General features: G+C 40.3%; 1 protein-coding gene across 1 annotated transcript in view; it reads left to right on the forward strand.

Annotated features, from left to right (window-relative positions):
• Nucleotides 1-5,260: 5,260 nt before the first annotated feature.
• Nucleotides 5,261-26,695, forward strand: part of insyn2ab (inhibitory synaptic factor 2Ab) — a 71,899-nt gene continuing 50,464 nt past the window's right edge. The window contains exons 1-2 of the mRNA XM_052154177.1: nt 5,261-5,365; nt 24,000-25,131. Coding sequence (XP_052010137.1) covers nt 24,005-25,131 — 1,127 coding nt within the window. The 5' untranslated portion in view covers nt 5,261-5,365; nt 24,000-24,004. The remainder of the gene's footprint in view (nt 5,366-23,999; nt 25,132-26,695) is intronic.

Genomic DNA, 26,695 nt, shown 5'->3' on the forward strand with positions numbered 1-26,695 from the left:
GAATAACAAGCGCTAAAATGGTACTGTCTCTTTAAGAGATCTGGTTGTTTCCGCATGAAAATGTTTATGGTTGAATAAGTGCATTGTACATTAGAAGTTGCAGCTATTTTTACCACATCTGTGCAATGTGTAACTGCAATTAATGTTTATTTTTAAGTTTTTGTTCACCAACTGACTGTAAATAACTGAAAGATATTAAAAGAGACATAAACTGAATGGATCTCGTCTTTGGGCACACAATACACGGAACTAGCCAAAAGGAAACTTACTTGCATAATAAGTATTGACTTGCTTGTACAAATTTATTTTACAAGCTCTCACATTTTGCAACACTTTTACCTTCCAACAGCATTCAACAGTTACTGGTCTGTAGCTGTGAAAATAACTACAGTCAAATAAGGGACATTTCCTTCAGATTGCCTGCTCATGAGACACATTACGCAGTAGAAGAGGAGGCTGAATCCAGCTTCTTATTTAATAAAAGGATCGTGGTGTGCTTCAACACTATCTCAATCATTGCGAGTTAAATCTTAATATTTACTTACCAGTGGCTAGTAACAGACATATTGTAGTCGTATAGCATGAAATGTACACTCACCTAAAGGATTATTAGGAACACCTGTTTAATTTCTCATGAATGCAATTATCTAATCAACCAATCACATGGCAGTTGCTTCAATGCATTTAGGGGTGTGGTCCTGGTCAAGACAATCTCCTGAACTCCAAACTGAATGTCAGAATGGGAAAGAAAGGTGATTTAAGTAATTTTGAGCGTGGCATGGTTGTTGGTGCCAGACGGGCTGGTCTGAGTATTTCACAATCTGCTCAGTTACTGGGATTTTCACGCACAACCATTTCTAGGGTTTACAAAGAATGGTGTGAAAAGGGAAAAACATCCAGTATGTGGCAGTCCTGTGGGCGAAAATGCCTTGTTGATGCTAGAGGTCAGAGGAGAATGGGCCGACTGATTCAAGCTGATAGAAGAGCAACTTTGCCTGAAATAACCACTCGTTACAACCGAGGTATGCAGCAAAGCATTTTTGAAGCCACAACACGCACAACCTTGAGGCGGATGGGCTACAACAGCAGAAGACCCAACCGGGTACCACTCATCTCCACTACAAATAGGAAAAAGAAGCTACAATTTGCAAGAGCTCACCAAAATTGGACAGTTGAAGACTGGAAAAATGTTGCCTGGTCTGATGAGTCTCGATTTCTGTTGAGACATTCAGATGGTAGAGTCAGAATTTGGCGTAAACAGAATGAGAACATGGATCCATCATGCTTTGTTACCACTGTGCAGGCTGGTGGTGGTGGTGTAATGGTGTGGGGGATGTTTTCTTGGCACACTTTAGGCCCCTTTGTGCCAATTGGGCATCGTTTAAATGCCACGGCCTACCTGAGCATTGTTTCTGACCATGTCCATCCCTTTATGGCCACCATGTACCCATCCTCTGATGGCTACTTCCAGCAGGATAATGCACCATGTCACAAAGCTCGAATCATTTCAAATTGGTTTCTTGAACATGACAATGAGTTCACTGTACTAAAATGGCCCCCACAGTCACCAGATCTCAACCCAATACAGCATCTTTGGGATGTGGTGGAACGGGAGCTTCGTGCCCTGGATGTGCATCCCACAAATCTCTATCAACTGCAAGATGCTATCCTATCAATATGGGCCAACATTTCTAAAGAATGCTTTCAGAACCTTGTTGAATCAATGCCACGTAGAATTAAGGCAGTTCTGAAGGCGAAAGGGGGTCAAACACAGTATTAGTATGGTGTTCCTAATAATCCTTTAGGTGAGTGTAGTTGCATATGTGAATAATTTACTCGTAACGTAGAGGGCTGTAATCAGACGAAAACTGCCCACAGAGTTGTGTCCAAACTCCGTAAAATGGAAATTACATGCTCTATGTATTTAACACTTCCTCAGATGACATCCTTCTTAAATTATACTTGGACAGACAAGTGCAGACTGTAGCTTGATCAAGCAAAAACCCACTGCAGAGATTATAACTGCTCATGTATACATACTGACTAAGGATAATCTCCATATACTGGTCAGTTAATCAGTCTGGCTGATGCATCGGTCTATCATAATTATACAGTATATGTGTCAAGAATACTGAGAGGTTTATAAAGTGTAAAATGCCTCTAACTCCTGTACATCTCGAAGTTTAAAAGGATTTATTCTCAGGATGGAAACATGATTATGGGAATGGAGTTGTCTCTGGACTTGGATGGTACAAATTCCTGTTTAGTGAAACAGTCAAAATGATGCGAGAACATTAGCGTAGTCTACTTTTGAGCTGTGGGATGATTAGGATAGTTGTGTGTGTTGTCACACTGGGGGAAAGACAAGACCCAAACACAGAGGTAAAGCTCTAGAGTCTTTAACTGGACAGTCAACACATAAGCTTTTCAGTGCCAGCTCGGTGAAGCTCAATAAGGAAGTCACTGGGGTGAGGATATGTGTTCGTCAGTGTAGTGCTGTGGAGGTCTGGACAATCCATTGAATGGTGGTGTGGTGCGAAGCAGAGCCCAGAACAAGTCTCCCGACACACGGCAGAATCCAAGCAATCCTCCTTGAGCGCAATCACCAGGCAACACCGATCTGATGGGCAAACACCACTCGGAGACAAAGCAACCAACTGAACAGAACTTCACACTAAACAGGAAAACAGCATTAAGGTACAGCAAAATAATAATAAAAAAATTATAACTAAACCAGCAAACATCTAGGGAACACACAAGGGATGAAGTAGGGCATGCAATTGGAGGAAGACAGGTGGAGTGTGTGAGAAACCCATTACCGAAATCGAAGCCTCCCAGGGAGCGATCAGCGTTCCCATGGAAACGCAGATTACGCTCACCGACTCCACCTGTGAAACATGATGGAGAGAGAAAAACAAACAACAGAATGAACCAGCAAAGTCTGGAGACATGACATGTGCTTGTGTTTGAAGCAGCAGGGAGAACATGGTTGATTTAGCCCCAAAGGAATTACTGCAGTAAAGTTAGTTTTACATTTGACATTCGTTGGATATTCAGGTTCATACACATTAAACTTCAAGACCACTTGACTTAAAGATGCCAAACCAACTGCAAATTACTCCGAATATTATTCCCTCCATTGCACAAGGCTTATTTTTGGGAGTTTTTCTTTGGTAGTTTTTAAATAGAATATTTAATCCCTGTTTTTAAATAAAATATTTGGTCCCTTTAAACTCATTAAACTTCAATACCACTTAACCTAAAGATGTCAAACCAACTGCAAATTACTCAGAATAGTATTATCTCTATTGCTCCCAAAAATAAGCTTTGTGCAATAGAGGGAAAACTATTCTGAGTAATTTGCCGTTGGTTTGACATCTTTAGGTCAAGTGAAGTTTAATATGTATGAACCCGAATATCCAACAAATGTCAAACGTAAAACTATACTTTACAAAATTTACTGCAGAGGAGGAATTCTGGTACACTGTAAACCCCAATGCTCAAAGTAATTAATTGTATTGAGTACAGGGAAAATGAATTAATTCAAATTAGTTAGAGTATGTAGAACTTTATTTTTCTATTGAGTTCACAAAACTGACACCTTTTAAATAACCTGAACTGTTGTATAGTTTTGAGTTTAATGAACTTACTTTTATTTTGCTTGGTAAACTCAAATCGGGCAGGGGAATTCTTGTTCCTAGCATGCTTTGCATGGGATTCGATAGGAAAAGTAAATGTTAAAATTAAGTGTGAATTCATGTGTTTTTTTTAACATGAATGCAAAGGGGGAAACTTGCTAGTGGGGGCTTGCACTGGGGTTATTAATACAATTATTATTTAATTATTTTTAAACACGATTAAGAATCGTATTTTATCTAAATTGCACAATGATGATTCATCGACTTTATAGACATAACAGTTTTATCGTCTGTTAATGCTGATCTTCTGTAAAGCTGCTTTGAAACGATGTGTTGTGAAAGGCGCTATACAAATAAACTTGACTTGACTTGACTAGTGTCTAATGTTTTATGTTGCCATTTAGAAGAGTTTCTGCTATGTGGAGTTTTGGGGGTTAACATTATGATGAAGAGTGGAGCTTGAGCTTAGGTTGAGGACTGATACCAATTGTGTATCTTACTTAATGCTATATCCATTATTAAACAAGTCTCTATAGTCAGATTTAACTTGGGTGAATAAAGTGATGGAAATAACTGAAGTTTTGAGTTAAGTGCATTAAAATGCATGAGTTAGCTTATTCGATTTTTCAAGTTAAGAGCAATTAGCATGCATAAGTAGTACAAAATCAAAACCTAACAGTTCCACTTACTTAAATTAGGAATTTAACTTAAAAAATGTAAACATTTATGTGTCTGATTACTGAGTTCTGCTAACTTATTCTGGTTTACAGGGTAATTATTAAACACAGAGTTGACTCGCTTTAATTAACTATCTAATTACTGTTCCTTACATTTTGATTTCCCTCATTCACGTTGAGATTATGCAATCTCTACATCGCTTTCTCATTTAAATAATGTCATCTTGTAACAAGGTATAATCAGTCTGATAATATGGGCCATCCAATTAAAAAAAAATCGAAAGTATTATTACTTCTCAGCTTTTGAAATCCCTAATGCACCCACACTGATTATACTGTCTAAACCTCTGTCTGTTAGTTAGCTCAGATACGGGATAAGGATCTCTCTGACCAACTGAATTTCCCGCAACCACTTGGGATTCCTCTTTCCTTCCATTTCTCTTTTGTTTCTTTTAGCACTCCCTTTCTTTTTCTTTGCTTTCTAAACTCTATCTTGTTAACTATCTCCAACCCCCTCCCTTTCTCTTCTCTCTACCCCTCTCTCTCTTATCTTAACACACACGAATTGCAAACACACACCCGGGTCTGCAGCAGCGGGTGATGAACATCATCAGCGCGTCTCTCTACGTGCGTGCGAGCGCGAGTGTGCACACGTGCCTGTCTCTGTGATGTGAGAAATCAAGAGGGACACACCGAACCTCCGGAATCGGATATCTCTTAAGCCTCCTTGTGGTGGATAACGCAGTGGGTGTGCAACACAGAGCACGCTTTCACATTCCGCACACACTCACTGCCCGCTCCCGCATGTGTGCGTGCGTGCGCGTTAGTCTGTCTGCTCGCTGCAGCTCCGGCGTCGGACAAACCCTCACTGCTGCACTTCAGCCAATGTGGAACAGCGCGTCTGGCAGAGCTGCAGCAGCCGGCCGCCTCTCATGGCTCCCCTCCGTGCGCTCCTCCTGAGTGCGCAGCTGAAGAATCGGATATGACCCGGTGCCACGGGAGACTGACGCGCTCACTGTATTGCTCTCCTCCTCTAATGGTCCTCTGAGGGTGAGTTTGTCCTCCGTCCAGCGCTCTGTTTTCACATTAAGCTACAGGAGCAGCAAGGTCTGCAGTTTGCTTAACAATCTTATCTGCAGGCAGCATCATGAAGGCTTCATTAAAATACGGATGGCTGGTGGTTACTTACTGTACTGGGGCTGAGTGAGTGAGCTTGATGTGAAATGCACTTCATCCATGTATGTGCCATGGACTTGAGGATGATCATTCATTTCACTTTTACTGTCCTTTGGGGATGGTGGAGAAACAACAGCTTATGAGGTTTGAGATATATACGGTTTGCCTAAAACTATTTCGGCTTCATTTTTACATTGTTTGGAAAATATATTGTGATTTTTGTTATGTAACAGTCTGAGTGATTGCACATTTTATTTAAAAAATAAACATTATGCATGTAAGAGACAAATATATCACAATACCTCCTGAAATCAACAAAAAACTAAATCTCTAGGCATAAAGGGTATTTGATGAATGTTGGATTATTGGGTGTGCTTCGTGGGTGAGGGTTTTGTTCTTCCACGCCTCAATAGGCAAAACCAAAATGGTCCTTGCCACTAGATGATGTTTATTCAGATAAGGTGCAGCCTAATTGTGGAAAACACACTTTTTTTAATCAAAATGATATGTTAGAGCTCAAGTCTGTCCAAGTGAATAGCAACTAGTTAACCATTTAATAGAGTCTGTATTGTAGCATGAGCATTTTTCATAGAGAAAATGTATGTGACATATAAACCTGTTGGATAAACATAAAAATGTTCCTTTGAAATTTTGCATCCCTGCCAGATAATATTGTTCAACAACGTACAGTATGTGTGTGTGAGTGAAAGAGAGATTTCCATCGTTACAGGTTGAGTTTCTACTGGTATCGTCAACATGTATGACTGAGTGGAATGGAACTCGCTATCTTTCTGTCATTCACAATCTCATTTTCATCAGGAATGAACTTTTAGGCAACATGCCAAAGTGAAGATAATTCTGCCATATTACTTTTCATCTCACCTGTTTTGAGTTCTGAGTGAAATGTTTCCTTCTTGTCACACTTCCATCTGTCTTTCATCATCTTTCTGTGTGAGGGAAGATTAGATGCTCTTTTCTTACATACTCACCTTTTGAGATTCATTCTCAGGTATGTAACCAGGCAGAGTGGCATCCTTCCATCTCATTTTATTCCCTGTTTGTACCCTTCCACCATCTACCCCAATCCTAGAGTTCTGCACAGTCAGGGCCTCTAACCGAACAGAAAATTAATTAATTTACTCACGCTCCATGGCTTCTTTTTCTCTCTTTCCTTTTTTTTTTAGTTCCTTCTTCTGTTTTTGTTCATTTCTGTATGTTATAACTCAAGGCCCACTGATGCAAGCCTTTGTATTTCAAAGCTAGAGATGAATGAACAAAGGAAACCAAAGGGAAATGCAGTTTAAAAGACAAATAACATTATTTCACTTTGAAGAAAATTGGAGCACCAATTTCCCCACAACTTGCAGAACTCCATAAACCTCTTTTTCAAATCTTTCTTAATTACTCATACACACTCTCCTCACAAGGGTTTAATGACACCTCAGTGTACATCATAAATCCAAACAGGGATTCCACGCAGCTCAGTGGTTGGCAACCATTTTGACATGAAGTGCCCTTTTCGGTGAATTGCACATTATAAACCCTAAAACTTTATTTTTAGGTTTATATTTTGAATAGACTCAGATTTTTAAACCCCACAGTGTGGGTTTATGTTTTATCTTTTAATCGATAAATGTAAGTTTTCATGTGACCATGGTGAGGTTGTTTGTACCTGTATGTGAAATCTCAAGGATTAATAGGGGTGTTTTCCTTATTACATCACATGTTGTTCTGTAAGCAAAAAGAAACAAACAAAACACAGAATGCAGGCTATTTTCCGCGCAGCCTACCCGAAGCAAAGCAGGCACATTTACTTGTGCGATTAACAGAAGTAAAGCGCTGCCGGCTCGTGATGTTCGAATGGCTCACACATGCTGCACGAGTCTTTTGGGTTTACTGCAGTCTCGTCACATTTTAACTTTTTGTTTAGCCTCCCATTCAGCTCATGAAAACATGCTACACGATCATGAGGTAGGATTATATCAAGATGTTGACTCCTCGCTTGCCGTTGCTGCCGTGCCAGTGATTTCCCCTCCGCATGGCAATGCTGGCACGCGTGCCATAGGTTGTCAACCCCTGCTTTAACTTGTTAGTGGGAATAGCTCCACATTTTTCATTCCCATTGTGCAGAGCTGTGGTAATAGCAGTCATTTTTATCATCAAAGCATGCTGATAAGTCTGTAAATCCAGTTTATAAAGTGCACCTGCTCTGTACTTTCTAGTGACCAGAGGCAACATGTTTAGCTAAGCCTGATGCAGCACATTCAAAGAGAAACAGTGAAAGCTAACACATTCAAATAAAATGGATGATGTTTAAAGGGGCATTCACACAGACAGTAACTTGAAACGGCAAAGTGACGGTTGACAATTTGACAAAGTTCAGTTACAAATTAAGCAAATGAGCAGTGTGGCAACAACCATGGCTGTCAAATGGTTGTGAAAGTAAATTCCAAATTTTCACTTAAATATGACCAAATTGTGAATTACGTATATTCAAATTATATTTGAATTTTTAAGTAGTCATGAGGAATAACATTTTTCTTGATTTTTAGACATGTAAGAGGTCATTGTACTTTAAAAACATACTGTAAGTTTCAGAACTCAAAACGTCCTCCTCACTGCAAAAAAAAACAAACAAAAAAAAAAACAAGTACTTGTTTAAACCAAGCTGTCAAAATGACTCCTCTACTTCCCCCACATTGTGATATCACACTGTGGTAGACTTCTACATTTGACCACCTCCACAACAACACAAACTACTACTTTACCTTTGTAACGGCTTCAGAATGGGCAAGGAGGAGGTGGGAACCGACAGGACAGTCAACATAACTTTAATGATTTAACTGAACATAAAACAACATAAAACAAACCTAAACACACACAGCATGGCCACATGTTTCTATCTCGCTCTCTAACTGGCGTCTCTGGCTCCCCTTTATCTCTCGCTCCTGCTGATTAATTAACTCAGCACCCTCATGGCCCAAACCACGCCCTCCTCCTCATCACAACCTTAGTACTTCAATAGCCCCACCCAGCAGCAATGAGCAGTGAGATGACAAGGAAAGAGAGCAGGTCAGTCAAAAGCAGAGAGCCAATCATAACAATGGGGATTTACTGTCAGGTCTTAAAGGAGAAGCAGCACCAAAACCGAGCGTTTCTGACAGAGGGTCAGAATGAAGGTGAATAGTTATCATATTTTAAAATGATATGTCTGTTTTTTTTATGCAAAAAGCACTATCAATATTATAAGTGAACCTCAAGGAATTATTAAAATAATAAAAAAGGCATGTCAGGACATCTTTAAATAAATTATTTAAGTTAGGGTAAAAAGCTGCAAAACATCAAATCACCTAACTTTATCTATGAAAGGGCACAATAAATACATTAAAACCTAACGGCACCATGTTAGATTGTTTATTGCAAAAAACATTTCTGGCTGTTAACAAAAGTTCATTCCATTTTTAACTATAGTGCATAACATTATATAATAAAAGATTTAGTCAGTTCATATTCTCAAATCTTAGTCAAATTAGAAAAAAAAAAAAACACAATAAAACCAATAGTTTGTTCAATGTCAACTTAGTGTTGTGCTGTATATTGGTGCAATGATCCTGCTACAATACTCCAATTGTAATATTCTGAGATAGTAGTTATTTTCAGTTTAACTCAGTTGTGAAGTGGCATTTGTGGCTTATGTAATGGCATGTATCTAAGCCCTGTGCTGCAAGGGGCTGTTCAAACAGGATGCTAGACAGAGCGCAACAGCATAGAACAGAACATTGGCATCTCAAGACACGGTTGCCAAAATTGATCTCCTATCAAATTGACATCATTATAAAATGCTTTGCTTATGATGCAAGATGCTGATAAGAGGTCAAAATACAACAGCCAAAGACCTCCATCTAAAGCCCAAAGTAAACTTCAATTTTGACGTGAACACTCAGTGTATGGATACAGTTGAACACGGTGCACATATATACAGGTGGCTGGCTCATGAGCGCTTTGACTGTACGAGATACCGGACTATTTCTCTTCAGAAGTTTAAACCTTAAAAGATGTCTTTATAGTCCCTCAGGCTTAAGTTATACAACTATAGGTATTCCCAGACCTCCTCACACACACACACACACACACACACACACGCTCTTGACACAGGCACATCCACTGTTGACGTTTACCTTCATCTCCTGTTGTTTATTGGCAATTACATCTTCTTCCAGCATATCTTCGTGAAAACAATGGCTCAAATATGAGTGTTGCATTCTGCACGTTCAAAGACAAATGGTTGAAAAATTGGGCTGCGTGCGTTCAGTGCTTGAGCACTCTGCTGATGATGGGAATTGAGTCACGCGTCCTGAGCATTCGCATTTGACTGAAGTATACTTTGGGCTTAAGTCAACGTCAGAGCTTGGCACATCTATAATTCAAATGCATAGATTTTGCCTTCAAATGTGCATTTATATCTGAAGTTGAACAAATATTAAAATTTCCATTTTAATTTGATAACTTTAGCAACTACCAATGAGAAAGCAGACATTGGAGCTTACGTGATCTGCCTCCTGATACCGTTACAGTATAAGAACGCCTACTAGCAACCAATTAGCACAGTGACCTGGTTATCAGTGTAAATGCACCAAACAGAAACTCCAGCCAGCTCTTTGGAGTTTGGTACCTCTATAGATTCTAGCTAGTGCATAATCCGAAATAACATGCAAAACTAAATGCTCAACTTCACTTTCTTTCAACAGATCTTAAAGACCCCATTACATGTATTGATGAGCACAGTTTTCTTTCTTGTGTTCATAGATCACCTATTGAAATGGAAAGTTTGAGTGGGACACATAGAAAGGCAGGTTTTGTGGGCCTAATACTAAAGCACTGCATATTTTAACAACATATCCTTGAAAATTGTAAAGCTACTACATGAAAACTGTCTTAGCGTTTGCATTTGTCTTTTCCCTTTAATAAGGCACACATACAGTACATTTACATTTATGCATTTGGCAGACGCTTTTATCCAAAGTGACTTACAGTGCAATTATTACAGGGACAATCCCCCCGGAACAACCTGGAGTTAAGTGCCTTGCTCAAGGACACAATGGTGGTGGCCGTGAGGTTAGAACCTGTGACCTTCTGATTAACAGCCCTGTGGTTTAGCCACCACGCCACGCCACCGCCACGCCACAGTATGTGCTAGACAGCACTCAGAGGGCTTGTGGCCTCCCAGTGTGCAACCTTTCAGTGACTGACAACTTTTCACTGTATCACAGTGTCAGTGCTTTCAGGTTTCAGACTGTGCAGTCATGTGGCGACAACATAAGGCAACATTAGCTAAGGAAAATCATTAGATTGTTTTCCATGTTAAGGTTTAAGGCTACAGCTGAGATGGCTCAAAGCCCTTTGCAGAACAAAACACAGATTAGAGATCCCACAATATTAATGACTGTAGCACCACATGGTGGTTTGGTTTATGATTAAGTGAGGAGGGGGGTAAAGGATAAGCTGGGATACATTATGTGATTTTAATATAGTGTTACCGTAATTGCGGTGTACCTAAACTGCTGAAGCCATACTGTGAAATGTGTAAATCTCATTCACAAAATTGTGGACAATTTTGTCCTGACTCACAACAGGTGCATGCACACATAAATTTATCCTTACACTCGTTCTTATGTTGTGGAATCTGGATTATTCTTAATGAGGGAGCGTGCGCCCATGGTTAGTAATTTGCATAATACCCACCAAAACCATCTCATGTAAGGTCTTTTTGTACAATTGGCCCTGTACAGGTGCAAAGGACAGTTGCAGAGGTGAAGAAAAGGTGGTTTGATTATATGAAAGCTGATGGAAAAAGAAGAATTTTGGTATGCCGAACCTTTTATAGATCGAGCTATCAAACATCATTGTTACTCTAAAATATATGACTTATTGTGGGGTCTCTTACTTATTACATTTTTATATGAATATATATAATAACACATTCAGCTTTCCATGATTCTAAGGGCACTTAGAGTCAGATATTTTTTCTATGTGTGGTTTGATTTGTTTGTCAAATTTAGAGAAAATGTTAGAGTAAATTTATCGATGAATCATTAGAAAACGTCTAGGTTACTTATGTAACCTCCGTTTCCCGATGGAGGGAACGAGACGTTGTGTCAGAGAAGCGACACTAGGGGTCTCTCTTGAGCGCCGATATACACCTCTGATCTATGAAAAAAGGCCAATGAGAAGTTGGCAGCCGGTATTTGCATATCCCGCCCCCGGACATACGGGTATTTAAGCGGGGCAAATACGGGAGTTCATTCAGGATTTTTCTGAGTAGCCGGAAATGATCTGGCCACAACAGTGGCTCGGCTCAGCGACGTGGCGGGGAAGACACAACGTCTCGTTCCCTCCATCGGGGAACGGATGTTACATACGTAACCTAGACGTTCCCCTTCTGTCGCTCTCTCCACGTTGTGTCAGAGAAGCGACACTAGGGGTCCACTTTTAAACGTGCCATGTGCTGAGCCGTGTACGTGAACTGCTGATACAGGAGCGGGCAGGTATTCTTACGTGCAAAGGTGACCAGCTGTATAAGACTGCACGTACCCATCCCCAATGCCCCATTCAAGCCATCAGAGTCCTTCTGGTTACCCTGGAGGGGGGAACAAGTTGATGGCCGCCAACCTGGGAACGGGCCAGCCTGGCTGGGCCTCTTTTCTCTCTATGTTTCTCGCATAGAGCAACTACGGCCGGGGCCCTTACATGCATTAAGGGAAGGGGGTCTTAGCCCTTCTTTCAGGGGGAGAAGACCATGCGGAGGCCACACCTACCCTACAGGGGAGGCAAAGAGTGGCAAATACATCACATGGCCTGTTTAGGACCTATGTGGGAAAGTTGGTGCGGTGGTAGATCCAGCCTCGTAGAGGGGGGAAGCTTATAGCACGGCGACCGAGGCAGCTGTAACTGCCTAAGGGAGACACGGGGGTCCGCTCGTGAGGGGACAGTACCACGGAATTACACACAGGGGGAGTCCGAACAGGAGGCCTTACCTGTGGAGCACCTATTCCAGTACAGGGTAGATTGGGTACCCATAGTGGCTTGGGTCTGCGAGTTCCTCCACTGAACTGTGGACTCAAAAAAGGCAACCAGGTTGAGTCAGTACGGGACGATACTGACTCAACACGGAGATTGTAAAATCTCGAAAAAGTGTTAGGTGTTGCCCACCCTGCTGCTCTGCAAATGTCTGCTAGGGAGGTGCCCCTGGCCAGTGCCCACGAGGACGTAAGTGAGCTCGGACCCGCAAGGGGGGTGGGGGGTGGGGCACGGCCTGGGTGTGATAAGCCAATGAAATGGCGTCGACAACCCAGTGGGCAAGCCTCTGTTTGGAGACAGCGTTCCCTTTCTGCTGTCCCCCGAAGCAGACAAAGAGCTGCTCAGAGCGTCTAGAGCTCTGTGTGCGGTCCAGATAGATATGCAAAGCACGTACCGGACACAGCAACGAAAGGGCTGGGTCTGCCTCCTCCCGGGGCAGCGCTTGCAGGTTCACTACCTGATCTCTGAAGGGTGTGGTAGGAACCTTGGGCACATAGCCCGGTCGCGGTCTTAGGATCACGTATGTGTCTGCCGGACCGAACTCCAGGCAAGTGTCACTAACAGAGAACGCTTGCAGGTCCCCGACCCTCTTGATGGAGGCGAGCGCGATCAGCAGGGCAGCCTTGAGAGAGAGGGCCCTGAGTCCAGCTGAATCTAGCGGCCGTGAGGACGATCGAGAGATCCCAGGAGGGGAACAGGTTAGGCCGGGAGGGAGTTAGCCTCCGGGCACCTTTTAGGAACCTGATAATTACGTCGTGCTTACCAAGAGACTTGCCGTCTATCGTGTCGTGGTGAGCCGCGATGGCGGCGACATACACCTTGAGGATGCCATATGCCCCAGGAGCTGTTGGAATCGTTATAGAGGGACCACGGTACCTGGCTTGACGGAAGCGAGGCATTTCAGCACCGACAGAGCACGCTCGTTGGAGAGACGTGCTGTCATTGAGACTTGAGTCTAACTCCAAACCGAGAAAAGAGATGCTCTGAACCGGGGTGAGCTTGCTCTTTTCCCAGCTGACCTGAAGCCCCAAACGGCTGAGGTGCCTGAGCAACGCGGGGGGCGGCTGGAGGGGCTTGCTTACGGTTGTAAGTGAGCCGCGACCGCAACGTTGTCATGGTCATGTTCTCGCAGTGAGAACATGAACCATCCACATACGCAGCCTCGGTGTGATCGCTACCCAGACACACGAGACAACGACTGTGGCCGTCTGAAGCGGAGAGCACTCTACTGCATCCAGGAACAACACAGGGGCGGAAAGGCATCTTTATAAAGACGTGTCCTTAAAAGGACGTTCAACGCCGCTGTGTTTTGCTCTTTTAGAGGAAATTACTCTTTTAATAGAATCACTCTTTTATGAAAAGGACTCGTGAGAGTTATTTTTTATCTGCGCTGTCGAAGCGCCCAGGGGCAGGAATGCACAGCCGTGCAAACAGGAGAAAGCCGCTGTTATGCGGCGTAAGATCCAACAGCATGCAGCAGAGGAATACAGGAACTGGTGTGTAACTCGCAGCAATTGCAGACACGACCATCGGCTCCGAAGAAATTTTCCGAATGAACTCCCGTATTTACCCCGTTTAAATACCCGCATGTCCAGGGGCGGGATATGCAAATACCGGCTGCCAACTTCTCATTGGCCTTTTTTCATAGATCAGAGGTGTATATTGGCGCTCAAGAGAGACCCCTAGTGTCGCTTCTCTGACACAACGTGGAGAGAGCGACAGAAGGGGAAAGGTTTGGATACAGCCATATACATGGTTAGTAAACGAGACTTATTGCTGCAATCAATTTTCAAGTTCCATCACAGTGGCAGATGAGTTAGTGATAGAGTAAGCTGATTATTACCAACAATTAATTATGAGAAAGTTGAGATCTGACAAACCGTTATACAGACTTTATTTTTACTTTGAACCCTTTTGCTAATCAAGCTACATGATTCACTAATAAAAAACATCACATTGTGACATTTTTAACAATATTGTATAACAAAGTGGTCAGCCATTTTTCAAAAGGCAGTATTGAAATATGTCAGTTCAGTGTGTCTCAGAAGAGCCACAGACAGGGACGGCTCATGACTTCAGCGTGATGCAGCAGTGCAGTCAGGTGCTGTTTTATCCATTTCAGAAACACCTCAAGGATGTACAACGGTCTTTATTGCTCCCATCTACTCTCTGTTGAATCTTGTAGAATATTTCCTGGTTTGAAATTTTGGTGGTCATCTAATTCTCTCACTATTGTTTTTTTTTGTTTTGATTATTACAGAAATCAAAAAGGGAAAATGGAAAGGAAAGACCAACAACAGCATCTTAGGAATATCACTGTGCAGATATGGAAAAATACATCTGCACAGTACATTATACACTCTGGGTCTCATTCACTAAATGTGCACATGTATTTGTTTGTTGAACCTGTGTGCGAACAATTTCATCCAGAATTCATGATTCATCAATACGTTTACATGATAAAAATTAGAACCTGCTGTTTTAAGGACTGCTTCTTGTATATACATTTTCTATAAGGACTGTGATAATTTTTTTTATTAATATCTATTAATGAACCAGTGTTACAGAAATGTTCTAACGATACCATAATAAAAGGTGCCGTTGTATAAAATCAGTTGTTGTTTTCAGCCTGATCTTATGACAATTACGAGACTGTGACAACACTTTTGCAAAACAATATTACGTGGTTCATTACTCAGTCCGTGGCAGTTCCCAGGTGAAATGTTCACTGAGTTGCTCTAAAGCAAGTTAAATGTTCACGCAAACAGATGGTTTTTGAAGGTTAATGCTTTATCAAGATTTAAATAAAGAAAACCGACCTCCCAAACCTAAACCTAACCTATATAATCATAATAAGCAAAAGTGAGAAGCAAAATGCAATTGCTAAAGCAACCATATAATTTCACTTTAGTTCACATGTCAACTTACATGCCCTTCAGGATTCTACCATGGCCCTTTGTATCGCATTCGCAAGTGCAACGCTCTATAAGTTGAGCTACCATGCTATTTAATTGCATTTGAACAAGTTTTTAAATTTGTAACGCATATGTTAAGGTGTATCACTTTACAAGTCATGCACTATGGTAAAAGTGTTTTGATGTCATAAGAGAGCATTAGGTGAGAAACAGAGCTAAAAGTGTTTATAAACTGATAAATGGGCGGTTGTGGCTCAGTTGGTAGAGCGGGTTGGCCACTAATCACAGGGTTGGTGGTTTGAATCCCGGCACACATGACTCCACATGCTGAAGTGTCCTTGGGCAAGACCCTGAACCCCAAGTTGCTCCCAATGCACCTTAGATAGCAGCTAAGGTTAGCACCTTACATAGCAGCTCTGCTGCCAATGGTGTGTGAATGGGTGAATGAGATGTAGTGTAAAGCACTTTGAATACTGTTAAGGCTTAAAAAGGTGCTATATAAGTGCAGACCATTTACCATAATCTGCTTGTGATTTGTGTGAAAGGGAATTAAAGTTGTTCTTGTAGTGCCATTTTGTGTGTTAAAACTGGTTTTTGAGAATGACACACTTGATATTACTCAAAGATCTTGCGATGGATGCTCTTGGGCAAGAGCTCATCTTTAGAAATTGTAAAATGTATTTGCAGGATGTGACGAGGTACATGCCAGGTTGTGTTGAAAGCCTTTATATGGAGATGGTTAGTTCATGTTATATGCAAATTACTAACTTTCTAAATTACTATGTTGCATGTTTCATCAACATTAGATTGAGGTTAAGAATATATTTATGTGTATATGCACCGTTTTAAATTCAGCTGAAGTTCTGCATAACTAAGTATGTAACTTTAACTCAACTATTACTGAATGAGACCCAATGTAATAGCAATCTGACAGAATTAACCATTCTAACAATAACATAATAAAAGGTGGCATTGTAAAATATCACTTGTTTTGTATCATATTTTAAGGGGTTGAGTTCTGATTTTATAAAATATATGATGCATGTTATGTTTTATAGGCATTCATTCCATGTTGTCTCTGGACATTCACACCATTTTCCTGCTAAATGTTACAGAGCATCATTCACACATCATGCTTCTTTTGCATGACAAAACATGAATAATGTTTGTAGGTTTTATGTAACAGCTGAGTATAATAGCATACAATAAAACTAGAGAAACACACACCACAATAAAAACAGCTCACACACTTATATTTATCCTTGCAATGTAAAAGAAATACTAATTATATCGCTGTGGAATAAAAGTCATATCAGCCTACAAATCCACTGTCAATCTTATTATCCCTCAAAATCATGAGATTAGGATAGATTTTGATATAAAGTCCCCAGTGTGACTGACCCATAAATCCGAGGCTTCCTTCACTGCGGAATATCCGTTTGTTCTCCCAGTTGATAGGATTTGCAAAAATGGAAGCAGGCACGAAATAAAGTCTACAACATAAAGAAAGATCTGAGAATTTGATGATGAATGAAGATGGATCTAAGAAGAAATACTGAATAAGATATTGTTTGTGACTGTGTTACCCTGCTGAAGGAAGCTTAATGTACACCTGCTGTGTTCCTGTAGCTTCAGGGAGTGTAGCATTTGTAGCTCAAATGGTATAGGACATGGCACTTGCAATGCCAAGATTCTGGGTTCAATTTCCAGAAGACATAACTTTTAAAATGCACACTTTGAATGCACTGTAAGCTGCTTTGAATAAAAGCATTCTGTATGCCTAATATAAATATACAGGATTTTACTCCTGGTGAAAATTATTTCAAAAAATATTTCAATATGTATTGAAAAAACGACACTCTGCTTTAGAGTTTAAAGTATGTTTCTTTTTACCAGCTGTTTTCAATAAGAGCATTGAGGCTGTCTGGAGCAACATGCTGCTATAGTTCATGAGGAGAGTTAAGAGGATTACTTTTGCAATTTTTGATTCAATGCATTACTCATAATCCTAGGGCTGACGGTGGCCAAATTGTTTAGGGTCGAAACGGGACCTCTGTATGTGTTGCTAAAAGAGAGAGAGAGAATTTGTTCAAGAGCCCAGTGTCTACTCCATCTATAAAATGTCACTGTATTTTTGGTGAGTACCCTTGGGGAGGGGCAAATTATTGATGATGACAGTAATGATGACAGTAAACGCTGCCATCCAGGAAAACCATTACAACATGGCAATGTTGCTGATGCTTCTGATACTGACCCTTAATACCCCTCACAAGAGTAAACACAGGATAGTGTTAAAAATTACACTCTTTAAAGGGATAGTTCATGCAAAAATGAAAATTCTCTGATAATTTTCTTACCATCATGCCATTGCAGGTGTGGATTAAATATTAAAAAATTACTTCAATATTGATTTCTTTCACCCACACTTATATAGCTTCTGTAGATATGAATTGGAGTCTCATGGATAATTTGTTTGAGCTTCAAAAGTTCTGGCACCCATTCACTTGCATTGTGAGGACCTACAGAGATGAAATATGATTCTAAAAATCTTCGTTTGTGTTCTGCAGAAGAAAGTAAGTCATACATATCTGGGATGGCATTAGGATGAGTACATAATGAGATAATTTGGGTGAACTATCCCTTTAAGTTTATCTTAAATGACTTTGTATGTTATTTTATAATGGCCCCAAGGCTGTTTCACAAACCAGAATGTAAATAATAATTTTTAAATTTATTTTTTAATACATTTTTTCTCCCCCAATTTGGAATGCCCAATTCCCAAAGTGCTTCAAGTCCTCGTGGTGGCATAGTGAATCTCAGTTGCCTCCACGTCTGAAACAGTCAATCTGCGCAGTTTATCACGTGTCTTGCTGAGCGAGTTACCACAATGAATTAGCTTCACGCTATTCTCCGCTGCATCCATGCTCAACTCACATCATGCCCCACCATGAGCAAGAACCACATTATATTGACCACAAGGAGGTTACCCCATGTGACTCTACCCCCCCAGCAACCAGGCCAATTTGGTTGCTTAGGAGACCTGGCTGGAGTCACTCAGCACACCCTGGATTCGAACTAGCAACTCCTGGGGTGGTAGTCAGTGTCTTTACACGCTTAGCTACCCATAAATCATTTTTTATTAAAATAATAGTTCACCCATAAATGAAAATTCTGTCATCATTTACTTACTGTTATGAGAGAAGCTTGTACGTGAGAACTTACACTGTTTTACTTTCATGAGGTTTAACCGCAAACAGTATCGTTGCTCCATATACGCATACTATGCAAGCCCGCCCAGAAACTCCACCGGCTGCCCTTCCTCAGACATTAAATATAATTCAAGGACCTGATAGCAGTCGCTGAGCACAGATGATCACCTCGCAGTTGGCACCACGTCAGATTATCAGCGTGGCATCCCACCACCCCCTGTCCCTCTCCCCACCCAATGATCATGAAACTCTATGTAGGGCCTCAATTTGTCTAGTGCCAGCCCTGAGCGCAAACCATAGTAGACCAGCTTCTTTGGAGAGCTGTGGGGAAAGTCAAGATATTCACTGTAAAATAATTTACATTTCAGGTTGTTTCTCACCAAAACCAAATTGTATGCCTTCAGAAGATTCAGAATATGATGGACTAGTTGCATGGACTATACCTTTATGGGTAGCACTTTACTATAAGTTTTGATTTGTTAACATTAGTTGCATTAGGTATCACAAACATACAATGAACACCCCTTTTTTTTATACAGAATTTATTAATCTTTGTTAATGTTATTGAATAAAAATACAATTGTTCATTGTTAATGAATATTAGTTCATAGTGCATTAACTAATGTTATCTAATACGACTCTTGATTTAATGCATTGATTAGTATTATTATAAGATTAATAAATGCTGTAAAAGTAATGTTCATTGTCAGTTCATGGCAACAAATGTTGATAACTAATGTTAACAAATTGACCCTTATTGTAAAGTGTTACCATTTTTATGATACTTTTGGGTCCTTTTTAAGCTTCAAAACGAGTCACCATCATCATTTGGGGAGCTATCAACATTTCCAGAAGTTTTTTACTGTCAAAAAATTGCCAAACATGGAAATCTTGTTGAGTTGTTAAAAGTGATTAAACATTACTGAATTTAGTGATAATAGTTATACTGGCTTTGATAATACATGGTTTCAGATATCTTAATACTCAACAAAACATAGATAAATGAATGTGCTCCTAAGATAAATATATGTTAAGCTATTACACATGGGTGTGTATCATTACAGTATAAGGGGGTTCTGTAGTTTCTGTACTTGTGCTTGTTGAATGGAAACATTATCTGAAATTTTGTTTATAGATGCATGTGCTCAATTTAGCAACTCAAATTTATTGCAAAATGTACTGTTTATTATTATTAAGAATATATCACTCCTCTATTGCATCTACCTGCTTATCAAAGTCCTACTAAAGTTATAGCCTATTTTCTGTCAGGCAAATTCAAGAATGCAAGACTTGAGGTGATTTTTACCAACACATTTTTATTATTCTTGAATATAAAATAGATTGCATTATTATTGCTTATTTTGTTTCTGATTCCTCTGATAAAACGGCATTGAATGTGATTTTCAAGAGGCCTGAGGGTCTCGTCAGCTTACGAAAGTTTGAATGCATTACTTGGATAACAATGTTTTCAGGAAACCTGCCAAAGACATTAAAAGGGATAGCTCACCCAAAAATAAAAATTGCATTTTCATGTTGTTTCAAAACTCCTGTTGGTTTTTCTTACTGAGGATCACAAAAGGAGATGTTGATGTATGGATAAAAGGTGTAATGAGACTAATATACACTGTACTGCTTTAAGAGCTCCTTTTGTGTTCCATGGAAGAAAAAAGATATACGGGTTTGGAACAATGTGAGGGTGCCAAGTTCACAGAGAAGGCTGAGGACCCAAAAGCAGAGTAAAAATGAAGAGTAAATTATGATGTGCAACTTACGCCCTGGCCTAAGTTATAATTGCCATTAAGGGTTTTCTTAAGAAGTTTTGTGCAACTGGGCCTGGAATCTAAACCCAGCCAGAGTTAGGTGAATAAAGTTTCTATGTGCCTTTGAAAGCATCCTCAAGACCTTTCAAAAACAATTCTCTGAATTCTAGAGTGACTACTCATAAATGACCCAAAGATTGTTTTAAATACTAATCATAGTTGATATTCAGTGGCAATTACAAGATAAGCAGGTGAGCCACTACCATGTGGATTTCATTAAATTACAGAATCAATTAATCGATCAGTCATTGCCATCTGTTTAAGGACAGATGGTGCTATAAATCAGAGATTGGTGGGAGTGCAGATGCTATAAACGATCTTGGCATGTGCAAGACAATATCATTTTGATACAAGTGATTGCTGATTCATGAAAAGCTTACAGCTTTCATCACAATTCACTGCAATTTACCATTTACTGTCCCTCATTCATATATATATATATATATATATATATATATATATATATATATATATATATATATATATATATATATATATATATTATATTATTATTTATTTATTTATTTATATATATATTTAAGTTTGCTAGATTTACACTGCTAAATTAAGGCAAAAATGTGTCATCACAGTCTGTGAAAAGGGACCATTATACTCATAATAGATTGTACCTTATTTACAAAACTCTATTGTAGTGTGATTTACGTGACGTAAATAATGTCATGCTGTTACCACTTACAAAAAGCAGACATTACACAGAATTGTAATCAATGTTTATGAGACATTTTCTTAGAGATGTTTGTGGACATTTTCTATTGATTATGGCAGCAGTAAATTATTAAATGATGAAAAGAATGTTATAACCGTGCATATACTGTATTTAGATGTGCAGTGTATTGAGTGTGATTCAGGTGTCAGGATCACAATGGTGGATCGACACTGTACTCCCAGTAAAGTGTGGCAGATTGCATCAGTCTGCTAAATACATTTTTGGTCATGTTTGTGGCATTGTTTCTTTTGCATAATTCCTGTTGTGAATAGGGTGCTAATACATTGCACACAGCACATGAAAATACACAATCGCCCCTGTGTGTTCTGTGGCCTAGCTGAAATTACCTCGCCTATTGACTCCAGAAATTGACAGGACAATTCACACCAGGAATTATGGAATTATTTTGAGATGCAAAAGCTGACTGAATCATTAGGGGTGTAGTTCAATGACTCGAGGATGAGTGTTATCACTGTCGAGTCAGGTAAGCTTTGGGAGTGAAATCAGACACTACAAGACACTGCTGCTGCCTGATGGATGACATGGTGTCCATCTGTATTCGTCCCTGTTACTGAGCCTGCCAGACATTGCAGTGACTAATAGTAAATGATAGACCACAGCTGAGTGAAATGAATATGATGCAGAATGAAAACTGTCTTGCCACTATATTTATCTACACATCGAAACATTTGCTTTACATTACATGGCTTGCTACGAATTTTGGTCATGGAATTTATTCACCAAAAAATATTAGTGCTTGGTGATCCAAGTGAGCTAAAACAGAGTTTTGGTGTTGAGCTTTAATTTAAAACAGAATTAGTGGTGCTTACTAAAGTAAGCATATGCATTACTACAGCTCAGTTTTATGGTTAGGGACTTGAACAACACACACAACTTGTTCCGCACTGGATATCAAAGAAACCTCAAATAGTGGATAGGTGTGTTATTACTTTTCTAATCATTTAGCCTTGGGATTATCCCCTGGTGGATGATAATACAGATGAAGCATTAGTATTAGTACATGGAAGAATGTTTGGTACCAGCCATAATGTCTGTTCAAATGTATATCAACAGCTTGTTCTGGTCCAAATAAGTGCCACCACTGTCATGTGCATCAAAGAAAACTGTGGAGAGTGATTTTATACTTTTGCACATTTTTTAACGCTCTCTGCTCGGATCTGTTTACACCATTTTGTTCCTCTTAATTTGGGTGTCATGCTTTCTTGGAGTTCTGTATTTGCCATCAAGTGTTGAGTTCCATTTCATATCTGACGATTCAAAAAGCCCTGTACCGTCTAGCTGGTGGCCTGTGCTTCAGCCCCATCTCCTATGTACTGGCAGCCTCATTAGAGAGATGAAGCATAAGTGTAATGAGAAAGCATGAATGTGGGTTGCCTCATGTCAGCTGTGACTTCCACTGACACACACACACACACACACACACACACACACACAAGCTTTGACTGCCAGGATGTTGTGTGCTGAGGAAAAGACAAAACTAGGCCATCTGTGCTTCAGCTGCAATCACTGCAATGTCATTAACTGTAAACACTCTTTCTCTCTCTTTTTTCTCTCTCTCTTGTTCTGGCCCTGTTCACACCTGGTATTAAGATATGTCTCAGGTGATCTTATCAAAAGTAGTCAGGAGAGACACATCTCTGCTCATACCTGGTAGTAACAAGTCTCATATGCTTCTCCTGTGACCACTTGTGATCAGATTTAGAGGAGAGGTTGTCTGATATCACAACTACATACATCACTCACTACATCTCTGTGTAAAAAGTACAAGAGAGAATGAAGGGGGGGTGTCACATTTTCCTCTAGTGCTGCTATTGCACGAGCAACCTCTGAGACAGGTTTTGGTCACATGGAAACGAGAAATTAATTGTGTTCACATAAACAATGGTGAGCGCTTATTTTTGTTACTCCACTGACTCTTAGGTTTAGGGTTGGGGTTTGGGCAAGAGTTCACCCATCCATCCATCCATCCATCCATCGTCAACCGCTTATCCTGTGTACAGGGTCGCGGGGGGCTGGAGCCTATCCCAGCTAACATTGGGCGAAAGGCAGGGGACACCCTGGACAGGTCGCCAGTCCATCGCAGGCAAGAGTTCACCCAAAAATGATAATTCTCTCATCATTTACTCACCTTTACATTGTCTTAAACTTGTACAAATTCCTTTCTTCCACAGAACACATACAAAGATATTATGATGGCGAAAAGTTTGAATTATAATTGAATGGGGTCCAAACTTTCAAGCTCGAAAAAGAGCATAAAGGCAACATAAAGTGATCCATAAGACTACATTGGTTTAATCAGTGTCTTCTGAAGCAATCTAATACATTTTGGTTGAGAACAGACCTAAATATAACTAATTTTTCACCCTAAACCTTGACATCAGCAGTCTCCTTGGCGGTTATGATTTCAATCTTGATAACACTTCCTAGTTCCATCTAGCGCTCTGCACATGCGTCAAGCACTAGGAAGTATAATCAAGCTTGAAATCATGATCATGCCTAAGGACTGCAATTGCAAGATGTACAGTGAAAGGGAGCACCAAGACAGATTAGCAATTACACTACAAATGCAATATGATCACATGTTTTTGACTACCTCTGAATGTGGTTTGCGTGATCGAATGACAAAAAGCTTTGTATCATTTATGTTTATATTTGTATGTAGCACTGTCGACTTCTGATTGGATCACCTGAAACAGATCTTAATACCAGGTGTAAACAGGTTCTCTTTCTCTCTTGCAGGAGTTATGGTCAGTAAGGTGGCAGGCCGCTGCACTCTGTCAAGCTCAGAGTCGGACTCAGAGTCCGTTGGTCCTTCATTGGGAGGAGAGAGCGGAGGTCGGACGGGCACTGTACGCAAGCGAAACAAAGCCCTGCAGGTGCACTTCAAAGACATCTGCGAGGCACAGAATGAGGTTGCCCACAGAAGTGCCAGAGCCCGCTCTGTTTCCTGCAAGGTCATTCACAGGCGGTACATGACCATGCCAGCACGGCGCTCTATCCCCAACGTCACAAAGAGCACAGGTGTGCAAACCTCTCCAGACTTGAAAAAGCGATATCAGACTTTCCCCTTCGAACGCAAGAAGGGGAATGTCATCAAACACACTGCTCTGGTGGAAAACTACCCAGATCACAATAATGGGCTTCTGAGTGATGTAAAGGTTGGGGAGAAAGGGGCACAGCAATGTGACGGCAGGGTGCAGCAGACCCGAGTACTTCTTCACAGTACGCCACAGTGTAGTGCTGCTAAGGACTTATGTTTTGGGCCTGACTGCCCAAATGGAAAACTCTACCCTGATCCATCATGCCAGGGTAGAGATACAGACACAGTTTCGGATCAGTTGGACTCAAGAAGAGAGGGCAATATCCCAGGGAGCAGGGCCAAACACAAAGGATTACCCAGTGAGAGTGAGATAGGGACAGGCCAGCTTTCAAACTGTGCCAAGAGAACCTCCTCTACCACATCAACTGAACCTCTGCAGGCCAGAGGTGACTGTTTTAAGATTTCTGGCCCTATTGCATGGACGTCTTTGACACAAGTGGAATGCCTAGAGAGTCACTCAGGAAGCTGCAAATGCAAACAAGACTCAATGCAGTTGAATGGCTTACAGGCGCAATCGCAAGCTTTGCCGCATTCATCTAGCTGTGCCTCCCAGGCCCACATGCAGGCTCACTGTCATAGTAGTCAAAGCGTGGGTACCGCCGAGTCACGGCAGGGCACAGCGGGGCAGTTGATTGCTCTCCCTGAGGTAGATGGGAATGTGAAAGCCAAGCTTCAAGCCATGGACGCTCTGATCAGCTCTAGTCAAGAAACCATCAAAGTGCTGCTCGGGGTCATTCAAGAGCTGGAAAGAGGAGAGGCGCAGCGAGAGGGGTGAGTCATAGTCTATATAACACATTAACAATTCAGCTACTATATTTAAACAATTATTATGTTTCAGTTATTGTGTTGCTTGGTTTCTCAATGTAAGAATAGGATTAAAGATTTTTCTACCTTAGAGAGTTTTCCATCATATCTTAATAACTTTTATCAATGTGTACTGTAAGGGATAATGTACAGCTAGCCTGTCATTATCACAAGATAAACCCTGACAGGGTGATCAGGACCCTGTAAAGTAGAAGGGTCCTATAAGATCCTGAAGGGGTTTATTTTGCGATAATGACAGGCTGGCTGTACATTATCCCTTACAGTACACATTGCGATTGACCGATCAGAATCAAGTATTCCAGAGAGCAGTGTTTTAATTCTGGGTATTTTCATATAACTAATGTATATAACGACTATGCAATATGTGTTTGACATGCTATAGATTACCACCACTGACAAAAAAAAAGGTGTGGCAGGGCGGAGGGCAGGGCCGGGTCATGATCATACACACCGGTCCTGTATTAGGCTAATCAAGCCTCTGAGGTTTAAAGGTCGACTGCAGAGTATCGCGCGGGAGAGAGAGAGATCGTTTACGGACATGTCCGTCATGTGTGTGTTTATGTCTTCTTTTAAGTTTATCATTAAATTATTATTTATATTGAAAAGCCGGTTCTCGCCTCCTCCTTTCCCAACTTTACACTGGTACCGAAACCCGGAAAGGAGGCGGCGAGAACCGGCTTTGTAAAAAGGTACTTTGTAAAAAATTACAAAACACATAAGCAGAGGTTTCTCCACATAGAAAGTAGTCTCAGCTAAATATGAAGATTTATATAACTTCACTCAAGTAAAATCCTTTTTTGTTTGTTTTTTGAACTGAAAGATTCAGATAAATGCTTTCAAAAACATTCAAGCTTCATATTCCTGCTGTTAAATCCTCTGGTGCACTTGCTTTTAAGGATTCCATTGTAATTGTATTACTCTTTTGAGAGAGAATTTAAAAGACCATTTCAAATTATCGTGGTAACAAAAAGCATACCACAGATCCATAGATTTTATGATTTATTCATCCTTAAGCTTTTTCAAACCCAAATGACTTTCTTTCTTCAAAAGGAAATAATTTAATGGACAGTACAATACTGACTCATTCTAATGCTTAATGAAGCTATTAAAAAAAAAGTAGTTTGCGCGACTTGTACGTCAAATACCAAGTTTTTTAAAGGCATCTGATCACTTTGTATGATGGTTTTTATGACATTTGGTCACAAGACGTGCAAGAACCAATGAGGTTTGATGTTATCGACATATCAACCCAATTGGATTTTAGTGCAGTTTAAAAGATTTCATTTGATTAATTACTTATATTACAGTCTGTTTATCATACAAAATGAATGGATGCCTTCAGAAGACTTGGTATATGACACACTTGTTAAATGGACTACTTTAAGAACAATAGACATTTTTTTACTTTATTCCTTTTTTGTTCTGCAGATGACAGAATGTCATTTGAGTTTGGAACAACATGATTGTGAGTAAATAATGACAGAATTTTAATTTTTAGGTGAACCATTCT

Source organism: Xyrauchen texanus, chromosome 22 (genome assembly GCF_025860055.1).
Source record: "Xyrauchen texanus isolate HMW12.3.18 chromosome 22, RBS_HiC_50CHRs, whole genome shotgun sequence".
Lineage (NCBI taxonomy): Eukaryota > Metazoa > Chordata > Actinopteri > Cypriniformes > Catostomidae > Xyrauchen > Xyrauchen texanus.